This window comes from Triturus cristatus, chromosome 4_1 (assembly GCF_964204655.1).
Source record: "Triturus cristatus chromosome 4_1, aTriCri1.1, whole genome shotgun sequence".
NCBI classification, from domain to species: domain Eukaryota; kingdom Metazoa; phylum Chordata; class Amphibia; order Caudata; family Salamandridae; genus Triturus; species Triturus cristatus.
In genome coordinates, this window is record NC_140585.1 from 750,366,351 (window position 1) to 750,385,982 (window position 19,632).

The 19,632-nt window shown below is 47.5% G+C and overlaps 1 protein-coding gene across 2 annotated transcripts in view; it reads right to left on the bottom strand.

Annotated features, from left to right (window-relative positions):
• CHPT1 (choline phosphotransferase 1) overlaps window positions 1–19,632 on the bottom strand; it is a 302,601-nt gene that overhangs the window by 32,844 nt on the left and 250,125 nt on the right. The window contains exon 9 of one of the 2 annotated variants that reach the window (XM_085653266.1): window positions 423–512. The exons of the other annotated variant lie outside the window; for it this stretch is intronic. Coding sequence (XP_085509392.1) covers window positions 423–512 — 90 coding nt within the window. The remainder of the gene's footprint in view (window positions 1–422; window positions 513–19,632) is intronic. 2 annotated transcript variants of the gene reach the window in all.

Consider the following 19,632-nt stretch of genomic DNA (forward strand, 5'->3'; position numbering starts at 1 on the left):
TCCTTGTCCATAGCCTAATGCACCCTTAGATGAACTATGCCCCTACTAGGATGCAGCCGCGGTCCGTGCAGAAACAGCAGTGGGCCGCGTGGGGGGTATTTCGAGGAACGATGCATAGGGAAAATTAATTATTTATTTAATTTTCCCTCTGCATCGTCCCTCAAAATACCGCCGACGCAGCCCCACCACTGTTACCTGCATGAACCGCGGCTGCTAGCATGTCTTGTGTATGTTTTTTACAACACTCAAACTCCACAAGTTTTAGAAACCATTTTTAGGACACCCTTTCTGAGATGCCGCAATTACTTGTAAAAATATATTCTCTTCTGCATTTAGCCTCCTTTGGGTCGGGGTTTCTTAATAATCTATTGTGAACACTAAATACTCTGGAAGATACAATAATAGAGGAAAACATCACTAACTTGTAACAATGATTCTCCAACGTTTGTTTCTTCATTAGTTGTAGGAGAGCTTCCCAACGTCGTCTTGTTAGAATGAGAAGGTGTGCTTGCCTGTAAGAAAGATTGCCAGTGTGGGCTGATGTATTGTTCAAATATAGCTGGGTTTTCAGAAATTACAACTGCCCCTTGCCACCAAAACAGTCAAAAAAAGTTAGTATTCTAAAATCATCCAATTAAAAGCATTAGTTATTAAAAACAAATATCTTGATATACATACCCTCACTAGAGAACAGTTTTGTGATCTGACCTAGAACTAGCTTTAGCTGTCTTGCTAGCCTCATGCAATCAACGACATTCATAAGCAAAAAATACATATATACATGCCTAGAGCGGCTTTAGATTAGTCTTTTTCATCCACTGGTCTGTCATTCACATTTTGATTCTGCCTACTACACTACACCTCTAGCACTTCCAGTGAGTGCCTTTTTTCGTCATTAGATGTGCACATCCACCCAAAAGCAGCACACTTTGGTGCTAGGTTGGTGTGCCAATCCTTAACTTTGCCATTGCTCTTTTCTCTCTATTCTTTATCTTTTTTTTTTTTATCTTTGTATGTTTAAACTCGGGCATCAGGTTACAGAAAGGCAACATTACCAACTGTTTGCACCAACAAGAATCATACTTTCCTGTGGTGTTCATTAAACTAAAAGGATTTCTACAGCTGTTCTAAGTACACCTGCAGTCTAATAATAAATGGTGACTTGGGGGGCACTATGGTAACGATGGTCAATACGTATGGTCCCAATGTGGATGACCCGGAGTTCTACAACAGGATCTGGGAACGCCTGGAAGCCCTAGAGCCCTCGGTGGTGATATGGGGAAGATACCTTAATACATATTTATACCCTCAAATGGTTCGCAAAGCAACCACTGACTGTCATGGAAAACAGGTGGCCGGCTCTATTCATGCTATTATGGAAACGCTTGGGTTAGTAGATGTGTGGAGGACACGGCACCCGAACACGAAGGAGGGGACATACACATCATCAGTGCATTGCACATGGTCTGGGCTAGACTATTGGCTTGTGTCGGGGCAAGCTAGCATCTGGACTAAAACAGTATCTCATTTGGCTAGGACATTGTCTGACCATACTCCGGTCTTGCTAGAGATGGCGATGCCCACTCAGAATCGACCAACATATCAGTTGAGGCTGCAGCCCTCCTCGCTGGTTGATCTGGTGTTTAAGGATATTATAAGCGGGACAATAACACATTTTATTCAAGAAAATGTGGGATCAGTGGATGAGATGGGGACGTTATGGGAAGCATTCAAGGTCTCCATTCGAGGCGAATGTATGGGAGTCCAGGCCGGGGTTCTCAAGGCACTCCGCAGCAGGCTTAAATATATTAATAACACCTTACAGCGACTGGAGTGAAGCTACATGCAGTGTCATTAAGGTGCTACACTGGCTCAAATAAGGGAGTTGATAAGTGAATACAATGAAGTAGCTGAGCAGGAAGTGTGGCATATGTCTAGATGATGGAAGGCAAGTGCGTATGGGAGAGCGGGGGACCAGGTTGCACTTTAGCTTCCAAAATAGCAGAGCCCATGTCACAAACGCACATAGTAGAGATATTAGATAGGAACCTAGGTACCACGCTACATCACACCGGAAATTGTCTCTGCATTTGTGGAGTTTTACGCAAATCTAACTGGTCTGTGGGAGGGAGCATCTGATGCTAAGATAGCTGCGTACTTAGATGATGTAGCCTTGGCCTGGCTATCCCCAGGACAGAAAGAATACCTAGAACAGCCAATAAAGCTTGAGGATGTTCAGGAGGCCATACATACACTACCCAATGGGAGGGAGGCAGGTGGGGTTGGACTTTCCAATGAATTTTATAAGACATACATGGAGCAGCTAGCCCCACATATGCATGCAATGTACCTTGAAGACTACAAAAAGAATAGGCTGCCCCCATCACTCCACGAGGCCCTCACAGTTACAATATTGAAACCTGGCAAGGCCTCAAATAGATGTGAATCATACAGACCGCTCTCCCGTAAATATAGACACCAAAATACTAGCAAACATTATCGCTGCTACACTGCAGTTGCTTGTCCTGCGTCTGGTACTACCTGACCAGTCGGATTTGTCCCTGAGCGATCAACCTCATATCATTTGCGTACAATGTTTGCCATTTTACATCAGCTGGAGATGAAGGCTGTGGCAGTGTTACTTGATGCTGCCAAGGCTTTTGACTCCATACAGTGGGGATACATGTTCACGATATTGCTTCGCATGGGCATGCCGCAAGCCTTTCTACAGTGGATTAGACTTTTGCAGAACAGCCCAATAGCTAGAATCTGGTAAAATAAATATATCTCTGATCCTGTTGGAATCTGTAGGGGCACCAGGCAAGGATGCCCATTGTCACAGATACTATTCTCTATTACTTTAGAACCATTGGCATGTGTGTTGTGCCAGAGACATGCAATGGCGGCCCTGCGGTTTAGATTATGCCCGCTTGCCATCTCACTATGCGCGGATGACACAGTACTGTATGTGCGGAACCCAGAAATAAATTTGGCACCTCTCATACGCGAATATATTAAATATGAGCCATATTCAGGGGTTAGTATAAACTGGGGCAAGTCTGCTATTTTTCCACTCACATTGAACACTAACCCACATGATATGGAATTCCCTCTTGTGGTGTGCGGACCCGGTTAGGTATCTAGGTGTGTGGGTCACAGAGACTCAGAGATCGTGGTTTGTGCGAACTACGACCACGCAATCACAAATTTAACGAAACATGTATCGATATGGATCAGATTACTCTTATCGCTGGCAGATCGTATCGCCATTATGAAGATGGTCATTCTGCCCACATTTTTATATATGTTTATCAACATACCGATAGCGCTGCCTGATGTATTTTTCAAAACGCTCAAGTCATGCATGATAAAACTAGCTTGGGCTGGCAAACAACTGAGATGTAGCTGGGATGTACTGACAAAACCATATAAGCTGAGGGGGGGCGGGTTTGGAGCCCCAGATATGAAATTATACTACCTATGTCCCCAGGCGCAGTTCGTGCACTTCTGGTACCACCCGGTCCGATCCCTGCTGCACTTAGCGGTCGAGAGCGACAACGCTCATCCAGTGCCCCTCTCAGCTATCCTGCTACATAGGCGACTGGAGATCGCACGATCTGAGATAAATACTATGCGCAGCACCTTGAGACCATGGCATAGACTGAGTGTGGGAGCAGGGCAAAACACTATTTATGTGGCAGCGCTACCCCTCGTGGATCACCCAGAAATTTCGGTCACTCATGGACCCTTGACAATGGCTATTTTGGCTAAAGCAGGACTAGCTACATTGGGGGATCTATACCTAGATGGTAAATTCTTAACGCTAGATGTATCTACCGCTAAGCAGCCTTCAAATGCGCTATCAATATTTGTATATGCCAAACTCCGGGCCACTATGAGGACATTGAATCCCCAATCCCCGGATGCACCAGCACCACTAACGGTGTAACGGGCTGTTGACGTGCAGTTCATGGAAGGGCCTCATAACCAGACTATACAAAGTGTCGATTAAAGATAAAAAGGATGATCTGGGGGTGTCTTAGACAAATGGAACGCAGTGTTCGACACACTATTGACCACACAGACTTGAGTGGCTTACTGTGCGTTAACAGGACATATAACTGCGAATTGCAGCCTTAGAATAATACCTTTCAAATACTTACAACAAACATATTATACACCCAGTCAACTGTGCAGATATGGACTTAGGGGCGATTCATGCTGTGTCTGATGTGGTAGAGCAGATGGTGACTTTATACACCTCGCCTGGCATAGCACCCCTGTATATCATTTTTGGTCCAAGGTGGCTGCTATGATGTCAGAGATGGTGCTAGAGCGGGTGGAGTGTTCCCCGCAACAGTGCCTATTGGAACTGAGCGCAAGACTGCAGAAATGCAACCGCAAGCTAGTGGAGGTGCCCACGCTTCTGACCAAAAGACAAGTGGCAAGGCACTGGGGGCGGAAAAGGAGAAGTCTGGTTTGGGATTTTGGCTGCAGGCTTGGTCCAGGAAGTCTTCCGAGAGGAACCAACAGCAGGGCAGGTAAGTTGGAGGGCTCGGGGACATTGGTGCACCTCAGGTCCCCTTGCTCCAGGTCGCAGGGTGGCAGGATGCAGGGGTGCCTTTTGAGGACGGATTTCACCTTACCGGGCCACTCGCAGTTCGGGTTGTCTCCATGCAGAGGCTGCAAGCGACACCAGGGAGTCCTTGAGGGGTCAACCCATGGCTAACTCAGACTCTGGAGCGCTGGGACACCATTTAGACTCAGGCCATAGGCGACAGGTGCAGTGGTGGTTCCAGGCATTGAGTTTCTTCGTCCTCAGCAGGCTCAGAGTTTTTCTTTGGAGTTTCTTTGGAAGAGAGCTGCTGCTTGCAGGACATCCAGTCTTTGTTGATGGTAGTCAGTCCTCCCAGGGGTTCTGGAGGTCGCGGACTGCAGGACAAGTCTACTTTTGGCACAGGATCTCTGGAAACTGCAGACGGGCCGGTAGAGTTACCTCACAATGCAATTGAGGTAACTCTCATCCAGGGTGAGTAAAAGTGGGTGACAAGTCTGGCAAAAGTCGTCTTGCCCCAGATGTCCTGCCAGGGGTACATCATGAGCCAGACCCAGTAGGAAGTCTCTTTAGCACTGGGGACATACAACCTGGGTTACCCCGGGCTCAGAAACCTTAGGTTTTCTATACAGGAGACTATCAGGTGATCTTTAGATGTGTCCGGCTGCCTGGGCCTCGATCTGTCACCTTAGGCCCTCAGGAGTAGGGCACTTCTTCTGAGCTTTGCAGAACATTTCCCTGGTGGGCCCTCTGTCAGCTTGCCAACCAGCCACGCCAGTTCAGGTAAGTCCTGCAGGGCAGCAATGTCCTCCCCTCTAGGCTCTGGGACATCACCATCAGGCTCGGTCTCCTCCCAGACCATGGGATTTTTTTGGGGTGGGGTTCCCAAGCCTCCTGCCCTGCCAGAACAAGAGCCACTGGATAGTGACTCTCAAGGTTGTCTACTACTACAACCTGGAGGAATACATTACGAATTACCTTCTCTGAGGACACCAGATGCCACATTACAGTAGTCATACAGGCTCCTATGTCTCTTAGAGCCTCCACCCGTTGCCCATTTATGGTGACCCCCTGTCTATAGTTTGAAGTATTGGTACCATTCCCCATGCTAACTGAGACAGGCTCTTCCCCAAGCACTACACTACCCAACACTGGTGTCTGTCCATCAGTGGAAGACTGTGCCCTCTTGGGACATTTGGCACTCCCTTTGATGTGCTCATATCTGTAGCACTCATAGCACCACTTGAGGACTTCTTTTCAGGTAACCCATTCTTCTTTTGGTCAGGTTGGGACTTGGAATCCTTCCCCTGTGAACCATTTTGATGGCCTTGAGAGAACAATTTTTATTTTAGTCTCTCCCCTCTTTCTTCTGGTGGGGACTCTTTCCAACTTTTTGGTGATACCCCCCAGATACCTTCTTGTGGATCCTGGTGCTGAGTAAGTGGTCCACCTCCTGGGCAAGCTCCCTGGAGTTCAGTGATTTGCTAACCACTAGGTGTTGGTGAGGGCTGGAAAACAACTACTGAACATGTGCTTTCTGGAAACTAAATTGTACAGCAACTGTAATCACTCACATCACTGCCATACAGCCAACCAAACATCAGCTTGCAGAAGTAATCCACACAATCTGCCCAGGACTTCTCACTGCCCCATAACTTCAGCCTACACTTCTCAGGGGCAAGGCCATACTTCTTGACAAGTGCTTCTTTCATGAGGGGATACTTCATCCTGTCGCCCTTCATCAGGGTCAGTAGTGAATCCCTCCTCTCATTGGGGAAAGTGCCTCCAAAGACTGGCTCCTCAGTACTCCTCAGGGACCCAGTGCATTTCTAAGGCAATGTCAAAAGCGTCAAACCACCTGTCAATGTCATCCCCCCACAACAAAGTTAGGCACTAGGTCTTTGGGAATGTGGGCCCTACTGTCTCCACTGGACATTTGATTACTGCTGCCACCATTATTACTGCACTCTATGCTGCTTGACCATTAGGTCCAGCTCTTTGAGACTCATTTAATGAGCAACCAAGATTTCTTTCTCTCCTCGAAGGCCCTTTCAGCCTTCTTCTCCTCCAAGGCCAATCTCCTCTCCTCCAGTGCCTCCTCCTTGGCAGCCTACAGCTTCAATTTGGCCAGCTGCAGCTTGATCTCCCTCCCAGCCTCCCTGTCCTCCAGTTCCTCAGGGGACATGCTGCGGGAGGACACACTGCTCCCTGCCCTCGCAGGGGACTTCACTCCTGTGGGTAATCTGTCCTCCATCTCCTGAGTGTGCTGGAGCCATGGCCAGACCATCCTCTGTTATGTCCACCTTCCCGTCCTCATAGTCCATCCTCCTCCTGCACCTCCGGGGTGCCCTGCATCCTCCTAATTTCCTCAAGGCTCTGAGGGCTATCTGGAGGTCCACGTTGATGGCCTTCCTTCCCCCTATCAGCCAGCTCTCCTTGCAGAGCCTCTGCAGCTCTACCTTGCTGAGGCTGTCAGTGTGGCTCAGCTCCATGTCCATTGTAGCAAAAAAGGATGTAAAGCAAGACTTACATTGGGAAATAGGAAAAATGGCCGGATCCAAAACAAAAGAGAATTTGGGGATTTTGTTTTTAATTTGATGTCAAATTATTTTGGGATTTTAGGGTTACACAAAATCACTGAGTGTCACTGCAAAAACACAAGTACAGGATCTCACCGCTGAAAACTAATGTAAGAAACTGGGTTATTGGTTGAGGGGTGTGGAAGCCCCACTCAGGCAACAACCACAATCCTTGTCATGGTGAACCACAAACGTCACTGAATTAACCTGTGCTTAACCCTCTAGTAGCCTTGTACAAAGGTAGTCAGGCTGAACTTAGAGGCAATGTGTAAAGTTTTTCTGCAGCACTCAAACAGTAATAAAGGGAAAGCAAAAAAATCCGAAACCAATTTAGAAAAATAAAGTACATTTTAATGAATGAAATGACACAAAATATTATTTTATTCAATCAGTAGACTTTTGAATTTTTAAAGTTTTAAGTGCAAAATAGAGCCTTAAATATCAAAGCGCCATCCTCTGGTATCTTGGTGTGTGAGATTGGGGCAAATTCAAAAGTTAAGGCATATCTCGTTGGAGAACGAGTCTGATACACAAGGTGGATTGGTCTCAGTCTCAGCTTACCTTCGAATTTAAAAGAAATTTTAAATAAACGTTTCTGAGAAGGTAGAGTTCAGCAGGGCAAGGCAGCAGGGGGTGTAGAAGAGGTGGTGTCGTTGGGGAGCCGCTGGACGAGGTTGGGGTAAAGATTTTACCTTCTGACTTTGCCCTGCCTTAGGGTTTCTTATCATGATTTTACTACTCATTTCCTCCTCTGAGTCAGGCCTGAGCAGGATATGAAACAACAACAATGGCAGAAGTCAGGTACCACCCTATTTTAGGGGAGATCCAACTTGTCCCAGAAGCATTTAAGGTTCACTCCTAATAACAAGATTGTGGCTACAAAGGAGGGATGGACAACAAAGAGAAGACTGTCAATCAAGACTACAGACACTAGAGCAACATAGAAGATGCTGTACACCAATCATAATAAGGAAGAAGACAATGACAGGAGCCAAACCTTTAATGTCAGAGAGACAGGAAGGACAGTTAATGCCATTTACTGCAAAATGATGGAAAAAGCCAAAGAAAACGATAACCGCAAGAAACAGGATGCCAAAGCAACATCACATCCCTGCCAGCAGCTGGACCACCACTCAGATCCAGAAGCATCCCTCCTGGATACAGTAACCAAGGAAATCACCGCATTGAGTTCTCTCCAGTCACAGTCTGTGGGGTCAAGGAAGTGCTTGTGGGGACATTTATGCACAAGACGGAGTTCACATTAATGGCCTTACTAAGCGGGATAACTAACCATTAGGTATGGTTAGTACAATCTTGGTATAAGAACTGGGGTTTGTTTTATTTTGATGATGGTGACAAAAACTGTAGGTTCTAAGAAACATGACATGCTTTAATACCGACAGCCAGAATGGTAAACAGTTAATTTCCCTACTCTGACCTGCCAGCACCAAAAGAACCTTTGCTTTTGTTTCCTTTTAGGGTGACCATGGCTTCCTCGTTTCAATGTCTGCAAGCCAATAGCTTCAACAGCAAGAGTTCCTTACTCCTACAGGACCTTCTGCATGATGTTACACACCTTTGTTGATCACATCTTGGTTTTAATCTATATGTAATTAATTAATATATAATTTATGGAGATTGTAGATTTTGTAATATGGTATTTTCTGTGTGTGTAAGCATGTTTGAGTTCGATATGAATGCATGTTATCAAGTGTTAACAAACACCTTATATAACAGTTTGTAACAGTGCACTGCATAGTTGTAATTCATGTTGTCGGCCTCTAGAATTTGGTACCCATATATGTGTATTTATTATAGATGCCATTTAAGACATTATACAATATATACTGCATCATTTTTGTGTGAAACTGTGTTTGATATTGATATGAAAGCCTAGAGGTGGGTAGTTAACCTTAAGTTAGTACGGGAGGCGTGGTTAGTCATTTGGCCCCATCCTGCCATCGGCCCACACCGACAAGCCCCATAAGCTGTGAGGGGTTATATGAGAGGAGGCCTGAGACGAGTGGTGGGCCTTGCTCCCAATTGGTACTGCTGGAGGAGCCGCTAAATGCCCATGGACACGAGCCGGGTAGGCCCCTGTGGCTGAGCGTGGCGGTCGGGAGTGTGGGTGGTCTGTGGGCCACGTAATGAGTCTTGCTGGAGTCCCCCCTCGGGTGGGGGGTCAATTTGAGGCTGGCACACCACCTGGCAAGTGCAGGGGCCTGGGCCGTACAACCGGCCGAGAGGAGGCAGACCTGCAGGGATGTGCCGCACTGCACTTGGGGGACAGGCATGAGGGCTAAAGACTGCCCGAGCTGAGCAGTCATGGCCTGACTGGCCAGCCGGGCAAGTGGACAATCCCCCGGGAAGCTGGAGCCCCAGGAGGCTGGTTTTGACACTTGGAGGCTGGTTTCGGCCTCCAGGAGTAGTGGTGCACGTTACGCGATTCCAGCAGCAACTGTAAAAGGTTGCTCTGGTTCTAGCACACATTAGCACGTCTGCACATGGGGTCTGAAGTTAGAATTTTTGTTAGGACTGTTTTAAGTTCCCAGTCCGGCCCTGTGAGCAGTCCTACCGAGAAAGCTGGGTGAGTGGAGGCATACTGGGGTGAAATGCTGCGGTGGGTGGCAGGAAGGCATGGAGCCCCCACCACGTAGCCCCCTGCATGCACTAAGGTTGAAGAGAGGTGCCCCCCCTACCAGCATGCGGCCTGACTGTGGGGTGCTTATCCCTGCCTCTTTTTTGTGTGGATTGACTTCCTGGAACACTGGAGTGCACTGGGAGGTGTGCAGTACCAAGGGGGAATGGAGTAGATGCAGTGGCAATGTATTAGCTCTGCGAGATCCCCCTGGGAAGCATCTGGGCCAGATCATACGATAGTGAGTGTGGCCTTCTCAGAAGGCGTTGAAGTCCGCTACTCTGCCCCAAAACTGCTCGTGCCCCCCTTATGGACTAGCATTATCTGTATAACTAATCGAGGGGTGAGGCGGGTCTAACAGGCGCAGACTTGACTGATACTGGCCGACCAGGCAGTACATTTTGCTGGAGTGGGCCTTCCCCTGCACAGGGGGAACTGCAAGAGGCCGCGGAGAACTGCCTACCCACTGTAATGGCCCCACTCGGCCCTGGTTAGCTGGTGCTGCCGGACTGCTTGTGCCCCCTCTGGGACTGATGGGTGATGTCCTGATGGCCTGGGAGGTGAGGCGGAACCAGAACCTGACGCAGATGTGTCCTTCCCGGTCTGTATGAAACTACATCGCTCTGACCCCTTTGCCATTCCTGAAGGGTAGGGACCTTCGCTGCCTGGACTGCTCGTGCCACCCTTGTAAAGTGTTCTCGTGACAAGTCCAGAGGAATGGCGGGCCCGTGAGAATTGGAGACCAACGGATGGTCTCGGTGGAGTGGCTGTGTTTTGTTCCCTCCTTCCGTACCTTATTTGTACTGGACACTGAGATTGGCTGGATTGAGGACGGCACTCTTCTCCTACATGGGGCAGCGAAGAAAGGGAACGCACCTGGGGAGCAGGGAACGCACCTGGAGGCTGAAGGCCGCAGCCTGGACTATGCAGACATGCTGCAGATTGGAACAGGGATTGTTCCCAGAGACGCCAGACTAGACAAATTCCTGGCAGCTATTGCTGACACTAGGCAAAATCTGTGAGGCAGGTTGGATGCGGTTGCAGTGGAACTTGGACTGCTCCGAGATGATCAGAGGAAGCTTGCAGCACACGTAGTGCAGGTCGAGGGCACACTTGGTACGCTTCAACCTTCAATTACAGAGCTTGAATGTAGGGTGAAGACCCTTGCGGCTAAGGACATTTGCTAAAGACCAGAGCCAAGGACTCGAAGGCGAGGCTGCGCTGAAATAATATATGTATTGTTGGCTTGCGGAAAGGATCACACCTGGTGGCGTTCTTTGACCCATGGTTGGCGGGGTGATGTCGCCCTTGGGACTATCACCTCACTACCTGGTCGAGGTGGTGCATTTGGTGCTGGCGAGGCGACCCCTGACAGGCGAACCGCCTCAGCTGTTCGTGACCCGCTTAATGAACTACAGAGAAAAGAGACCATACTGCAGGCTGCACGTACAAAAGGTCCTCTTGCTTATGTGAACACCGGTATATTCATATTCCCTGATTACACCCTAGCTGTTCAACGTCACAGAGCCTCGTTCCTCAGTGTAACAAAGAGGTTGCGATCAGCTGGCCTCACTTATCCATTGTTGCTCCCGGCTAGGCTCAAGGTGAATCACTCTAGCTACTTCTTCACTGAACCTACAGATGATTGGGGCTGGGTGGAGCAATGTCGCTACGAATCCTCCAAACCCCCGACACCAACAGCCGGGAAGCGGCCGCTCAGTGCGTATCGTGGACAGAGAAGCTGAAGCTATGGGAGTTGGGATGTGATGATTGGTGGAGCCCATGCTTCGGCTCAGGCTTGCGAGGAGTAGATACAGGCGTTGTCGATGGCCAACAAACTGTGGGAGGAGAGGTACTCCCCTTCTGAGCAGGTACTGGAAGAGATACAGTACAAGACAAGTTCCAGCGCATCCGAGCGAACTGATGCCTCTATGGTCCTGCTGACGATCACCCCGCAGACAGAGGCATCAGTGGTCCTGCTGACGATCACCCCGCAGACAGCGGATGATATTGCCTGACTTCACCTGTAGTACACTGCGGTCCTGTTGTGCTTACTGGAAGAACACGGTGGGACTGACCTGGATGACTTTTCACATCAATGCAAAGATTGTCTTCTCAAAAAGTTTGACCACCCCCTTCCTTTTTCTCTCTTATCCAGATATATTCTGGCTCTATGCGAAGCTGGTTGTGTTGCCACCCCCCCCTAACTCTCCAGGTAAGCTGTTATCTGCCACGGCACGCAGACTGGAAGACCCTGCACATGGGACTGTATGTTATTTGTTTGGGCAGTTAGAGGTTGCTCTGCCGCACTGGGATTGAGAGTTGGGAATTCTATTTTAGGCTTGCACCATGATTGACACCAGCTCTGAGAACTGCCTACCGTCTGTCTTGGGGCAACTTGGGAGTGCATCTCTGATCCCTTTGTCGTATTTTAACCCTTTTGACAACGGCTAGTATGACTAGATTGCACTTTATCACCTGGAATGTCAGGGGAATTGGAACAACAGATAAGAGACATGCAGTACAACAATACTTCAAGAGGAGGAATGCCCATATTGCATTCCTTGAGGAAACACACATGTTCAAAGGGGAAGATATTCAATTACAGAAATGGTGGCAGGGTCAGTGTTATGGCACCACATACTCTGGGATTGCTCAAGGGGCCTTTTTAAGGGTAAGACAGACAGTGCCATTTAAGGACACAGCAGCTGATATAGATCCAAAAGGGCGATATGTCTTTGTGGAAGGACACCTGGATGGCAAGCCCCTGTTATTGGGGAGTGTTTATGCCCTAGACTTGGTGTACAATAATTTGTTGCACGCCTATCTACCATACTGACTAAATGGGCGCATATACCCTTGGATATAAGGGGTGATTTGAATTGTGTGCTGAACCTACAGCTGGACCGATAACACCCCCCGCTGGCCTCTCCTGTGATGTCCGCTGCACCTTATCTGTCCCAGTAGCTAACGCATTGGTCCCTGGTAGACAGCTGGCACATACTGCACCCAGACACCAAGGAGTATTCATATTACTCGTTGCTGCACGACCTCCGTGTGAGACTGGATCACATCCTATGTCACCCTGCTACATAGCTACAGACCTTGGGGGCTGAATAATTAGGGAGAACTCTGTTGGATCATTATCCACTACATCTCCAATTAATGTAAGGTGCCCCACTTCTCCTGGTGCCAACCTGGCGATTACAGCCTGCTGCATGGGAGGATCCGGTATTCCTGGACTCCACAAACAGCACCCACAACCTACAGATCACTTGAATGGGAGGCCATAAATGTAGTGTTGAGGTGCCCGTGCATTCACGCAGTGATCGGCACAGGCGTGTTGCCCTGCATCATGATCTGGTTCTGATAGAGGCTTCGCTGGGAGCCCTTGAAACTGAAGTGTATGGTGATCCGGCTGAGAAACCTGCCTTGACCACAGTGAGAGAGCAACATGCCAATTTATAGAATTACTGAGGTGCTTGGACCACAGAGTGCACCAAGCTATGATGCATTTGGATGGTGTCAAACCAGGCCGCCTATGTGTCTGCTTGTTGAAAAGCGCTGTGGCGTCCACCCCTATTACTGCAATACGAAAGTCTCCAACACAACTCGCCACAAACCATGTTGACATACACATGGTGTTCACCGCACACTATCGATCTCTCTATGATTCCCCTTAGTTGATCATCTCGCCTCGATCCAGGACTTCCTCAACGCAATTCTTCTACTCGTCATTAAACCGATAAGGAAGGAGGAGCTTAGTGCCCCCATTGTGGAACAGGAAATCCTGGGTGCCATCTAGGAAGCTGCTACAAGTAAGATCTACGGGTTGGATGGATTACCCGTGGAGTTTTTTACAAGGCGTCTGAGGCCCTGCGGAATTGTATAATGATGCTTTCGCCACAGGGCAATTACCCTCAACCCTCCAAGAGGCATTACTGGTTTTGCTTCCAAAACATGGATCCCTTAGAGATGGCGTCCTACCGATCCTTATCAATGTTCAGTATAGACTATAAGATCCTGGGCAAGATCACTGCAGTGAGACTACCTGAACCCCTTCAGCACCTAGTCCTTCTGGACCAGAATGGTTTTACACTGGGTCGATCTACTATGCTTAACATCCGTAGACTTTATCGAGTGCTTGAAAAAGTGCCAGCTAGGTGGCCCTACGCAGCATGCTTAGTGCTGGTCCTGGAGAAAGCATTCAATATTGTTGACTAAGGGAACATGTTTGCAGCCCTGACAGCACTGGGCATAGATGGAAGACTGCAGAGACTTATCTGGCTACTTTATTCAGAGTCCACAGCGCGAGTGAATATAGGGCAGTACATCTCTGCCCCCTTCAAAGTAAGCAAAGGCACCCGTCAGGGATGTCCTCTCTCCCTGCTGCTGTTTGCCCTTGTGATGGAACTTCTCGCTGGCACACAGGCTGAGGCAAGAGGGACAGACTTGAGGTTTATCATTGGAATGGACAATGAATGTGGCCTCGTTCTATGCGGACAACATACTGATCTATGTGCAGGATATACATGCGGGCCTAGATTTGGTTACGGACAAATTGTTGTAATACCGTGCCGAGTCGGGTTGGGGGGTCAACTAGGCAAAGAACGTGGTTTGTTTACAGTTCACCTGAATGCCCACCATAGCTGAGGTTGATACACATCCACTCTGTTGGGAATTGAGCAGCTTTCGGTACCTGGGCATTAACATCTATCACGCCACCCTCAACCCTTATAGATGGTAATCTCACAAAAGCCTTTGCCTCGCTCACCCAGCAGATTGTATTCTGGAGAACGCTTTTACTTGCAGTGCAGGTTAGAATGGCCCTGTCGAAAATGGTGATATTGCCTCAGCTTTTATATTATTTCCATAATCTCCCGTTGACTGTCCCCGTAGCATCTTTCGTACTTTCCATGCAATGCTGGGGGTCTTCCTATGGAACAAAGGTAGGCGACAAATAGCGCTGTTCACAATGCAGCTTCCAGTGGAGAGGGGTGGCCTTGGGGCTCCTAATTTCGAACACAATTACCTGGCAGCACAACTGCAATCGCCCCACCCGCTGGTTGGTAGGCAGGTGCCTGGAGGAGCTGGGGCGAGGCTCCGGGCCCCATGCTAAAATGCTGAAGAGGAGGCTTTCCTGCCACGGGAACAGATAACTTGGCAGGCTTGTGGCTTACTGCGGGTAGCCTACAGGAGCGTTCAGAGGAGCCTAAGTCTAATGCCGAATATGCCTCAATATGCAGCTAGGATCAGTTTAGGTCCCATCCGAACGTTTAGGGAGCTGCTTGGGAGGGAGGGAGTGGCGAAATGGGCGGTGGCTGGGGTGGGAACCTTGGCAGACTTGTTCCAGGATGGTGAATTAGTTCCTTTTGAGCAGCTGCAAGATAATAGGGACCTATCAATGGGGCATTTCCTGGCTTGTGGCTGACCTTTGGCTGAGCTTGGACGGCTGTGGCAAATCCCTGCTCATATATACCATGCACACTGTAGGCGATGACTGTCGGCTATTAACATGGCGACCCGAGCCCTGACGCATTTAGTGCAAGGTCCTCTACTACCATTCGACGGGCGAGGGAGGAGGACATAGGCCAAGAAGTAACACAGAAGGAGTGGGACAGGGCCCTTCTATATCCGCGAAAGGTATCCCAGAATGCACAGTATTCTACATAGGGCTTACCTCACTCCGGCAAGGCTCCTTAGAATCTTTCCCGAATCCTCAGTCTGTCCGAGGTGTAAGGCACCTGAGGCACACATGTTCTAGAATTCCCCAATAGCAAGCTAGCTATGGTTGGCGGTTACAAATAAACTCACTGAGCTAATAGGTCTCTCTGAGCTACATAACATGGCTAGTGGCCTGCTGGGATTGTATGGGCGCAGACACACGGGGCGATACCACCCGATTTATACACTTTGCGATGCTGATGGTCCATAGACTGATCCCATGCATTAGAAAAATAGTTCATTCCTGGGATTGAGCATTGCGCAGTGACACTCAAGTGGGGTAGAGCGGTGGTAATGGTGCTGAGGTGGGAGAAGGCACAGGGACTGCATAAGAGGCAATTGCAGTGAATTGGGAGGGGTTGCTCGACCCTTTGCAGACACCTCAAGAGGACCTTACTGTACACGACTGAGAACATTGCTTTGGAACATGATACCTCCTTCTTTTTTTAGAAGGTTCCAGAGACTAAAGGGGCGGAGAGCATAGCGAGGCTACGGATCATGCATTTACACCTACTAGATGACAGATTATTCTGTATTGGGAAGGTGATTACACGGGGCCCACAAATTGAGGGTTTGAAGGACTTGTTCCAACACCTTGGGATGTACACGGTATATCAGCTGCATTTTGGGTGTATAGTTTAATTTGTTCCATATTTGTTGATTTAAGGAACCTACATCTCCTGAGTGATGCTAAAACGCAAAACATGATTGTCAACGTGATGAAATTCACTTTATATTAATATGTTTATACAGCTGATGTATCGGCATATGTACTGTTTTATTCGTGCTAAAAAGCCCTAATAGAGATGATTTTGTTTTTAAACAAGCTAGTACAGCAAGGGCAAGGTATTATTAGAACTTGTGAATTTTTGGTCTTTTATGTTCTGTGTTGCTCTACTATTGGCCCTGCCAACCAGAACTTCCCTTCAACTTTGTTTTTTTCAGGGAATTCCATAGTTTTTTTTATGGTTATACAGCTTCCATAACAGTTCAGCTGAGAACTTTACCACGGTGGCCTGTTTGCTGTTGCAAACAATGTGTCCGGACATCTTTCAGGTGTTCAGGGCATTTTTAACTCACCTTTTTCAGAGGACGAAGGTCGCATGGGACAACTGACTTCTGGACCGGTGCCTGTTTGCATTTGTGACCATGGCACAAAGACAGCTGCCACTGTCCAAGGTCTGCAAAATGGCACTGGCAGATTGTGACCAGGGCAGCTTAACCTGCCCTATCACTATTTTGTTTATGCATTGCTGTCGGCTAGCCCAGGTCTCCTTCATCCTCAAGTTCCTGGAGTGTTGAGTAGGCCAGAGACAACTGGTCAAATGACGTCTTTGCAGTTGTAAATATGCACCTGGGTCACAATCACCTGTTTTGGGCACCTCTACCCACCATTCTGTTGGGCCATTCGCAAAGTGTGCTCTAGTGGGTCAAAGTGTATTGTTTTTAACCACAGTAAAGGGATGCTGGGTAGTGTGTTTGTGTGTATGTGTGTTTAATGGTGTGTGCTGGTGTCCGAGAGAGTTATTGTAAGAATCTGTTTAGTGTGTGGGAGTCTAATGATGCATGTGTTTGATGGTGCTTCTGAGTGTCTGATAACGTACAGGTGCTTGATGGTTTCCATGTGTATTGGTGTGCATGGGAATCTCTGATGTGTACGAGAGTCTGAGAGTATCGGATTCCATGCTTGTGTGTCTGATCATGGGCGTGTGTGGGCATCTATTAATGGGTTTCTAGCATCTGATGATGAGTGTGAGGACGGGGAAGGGCATCATGACCCACTTGAGGCTACGCCTCTTGAGTCATAGCTGCCCCCACACTCAACAAGCTTTGTAAATGCAATAGGTCTCGTATTTGTTGGAGTTGGAGTTATTGGCATTATAAATGCTAATTTTTTTTAACTAGCCATGTTGCAGGGTGCAATACCATATGTGGCCAAAAGAGATCATATGGGACCTCTTTTGGCAACATATGGTACTGCAAAATGGCTAGGTAAAAAAAAAAAACATTAGCATTTATAATGCCAATAACGCCAACGCTAACAAATGCAAGACCTATTGCATAGACTTTGGCGAGCCGCACTGATAAAAAGAAAGGCGCGGCTCGACAAAGTCTATTTTTTCAATAGTGTAAGCTTTTGGTAAGCAGCGCAGTATGCCACTTGTGCCGCGCTGCAAAGGTGAAAGTTGGGCAAGCCGCAATAATGCGCTGCTGCCATTACTAAAAATAAAAATATAAAAGCAGGCGCCTTGCTGAAACCTACAGCATGGCGTCTAGAGGCAGGACGGCGCTAAAAGTGGAAAAGCGGGCACCGTTGTAGAAAAGATGTTGTGTCTGCAATAGGAGCAAATCATTTAAGAAAATAGTGCTCAGACTGTAAATGAGACATAGTGAGTATCAGCACAAGTACAAGGGCCAGTCCTCATGGTAGGTTACAAAAGAAGAAAAGGCTGTACTAAGAAGGATCCATTAAGCCCATTCATTAATCAAAAGCAACGATTTAGAATGGACAGTAACAGGAGCCAATTGAAAAGGTGGGCGGAAAATGGGCATAGCTTCAAGTCCATGTCTGGAAGACGCGGCGAGACCTAAAAATGGCAATATACAGCATATGTACTACTGCAAAGTTAAACAGTTTTTCCTCCAAGCTCATCCTCCAGTGTCTTATCTAACTCCTCATTCACCCAGGCCTTCCAGCCCTCTGTGTTATTCTACTTTCTCTCTCAGTCTAAAAAGCAGAATCAGAAGGTGGGAATGGCTCAGACAACAGGAAGCGGGAAAAGATAGGAGACAGATGGGGCTACAGTGAGAAATGCAGCAGGGACAGAATGAGGAAGACAAGGATCCCAAAGGGAGAGCACAACCAAGGACGGAGCTAGAAGGGTCAGAGAAGGGTGGACAGAAGAGAAATAATCACAGGCACACAAATGCAGATGCAGGAGCACTCAGTAGAAAAAACTGGACATGTGGAGCAGCGAAATACTCAGGAAAAGAGCAGTAAGCAAGGGAAGGGTCTGAGACAGAGCAGGAGGCAATTAAAGTGGAAGCTGAGTGGATGTTTGAGCATGTGCCTGCACACACACCCACACACGTGATTCCAATTAAAAATAAAACTGACCAGTTATAAACAGGCACTATAAGGCTGTGCTTATTGGTGTGTGTGTGGGGGGGGGGTACATATTTGTATGTGACATTGGTTTAAAAAAACACATACACGTATCCCTCAACCAGTATTTCAAAACACCACACTAAAAAATATGCTGTGTGTCCGGGTGCTATCCTAGACACAACCACACAAGCACCAACACACTTAAAAAATTAAGGGAACTCTACAATGAGGTCTGTGTGTTAGTATGTGGATGATTTTTAGGTGCCGAGATCAAACAAACTGATCCATTCATTGTACACACCCACACACATGCAAAGTCCAAATGATATTTGCGAGGGGGACTGTCTTGTAACTGTTGGATGCACACAATGAGCACTCGTGTGCACCAGCAGATAACCTGTATGCCAAGCTTCTCACACCCAAATATTAGCTAAAAACAATATTCCACACAGAACGAGGAATTCAGGTCCGCCCAACACACACGAAAATTATTTATTTTTTAACCAGACCACCAATACACCAAGGTAAATAAATACCAATGGACACAGAACACATACAGTGAAGTGCACACAGCATGTTGTGTTATGTTTAGTTACAAAAATATCATTATTATTCCTTAACTTAGGAGCGGAGGAACTGAACCTAAACTTCACCCAACAAGCAACCACTGGAGGACTCGGGTTCCCAGTTCTGAGGCACACATAAACAAGTCTGATTACTACACTCAAAAAAATGATTATTTTGGATATAGCCAACTAAGGAAAAGATAGCTTTTATCCGAGGTTAAATTATTGAGGGAGCTGAAAACTTACAATAATATAGGGTGTATGGAATGTAATATAGTGGGTGAGAGTAGCATAGTATAAAAAGGAATAGTAGGCAGATACGTTAATTTGTGCAGATGTAGTACAGAATTCCTAACCAATGTATACAAATCCAGCACTGAGAGACTCCAGGGTAACACATTTGTATCCTCCTTTTCCTGTATAAGGACGTTCAAAAAGAAATGCGAGCTTTTGGTTAATTT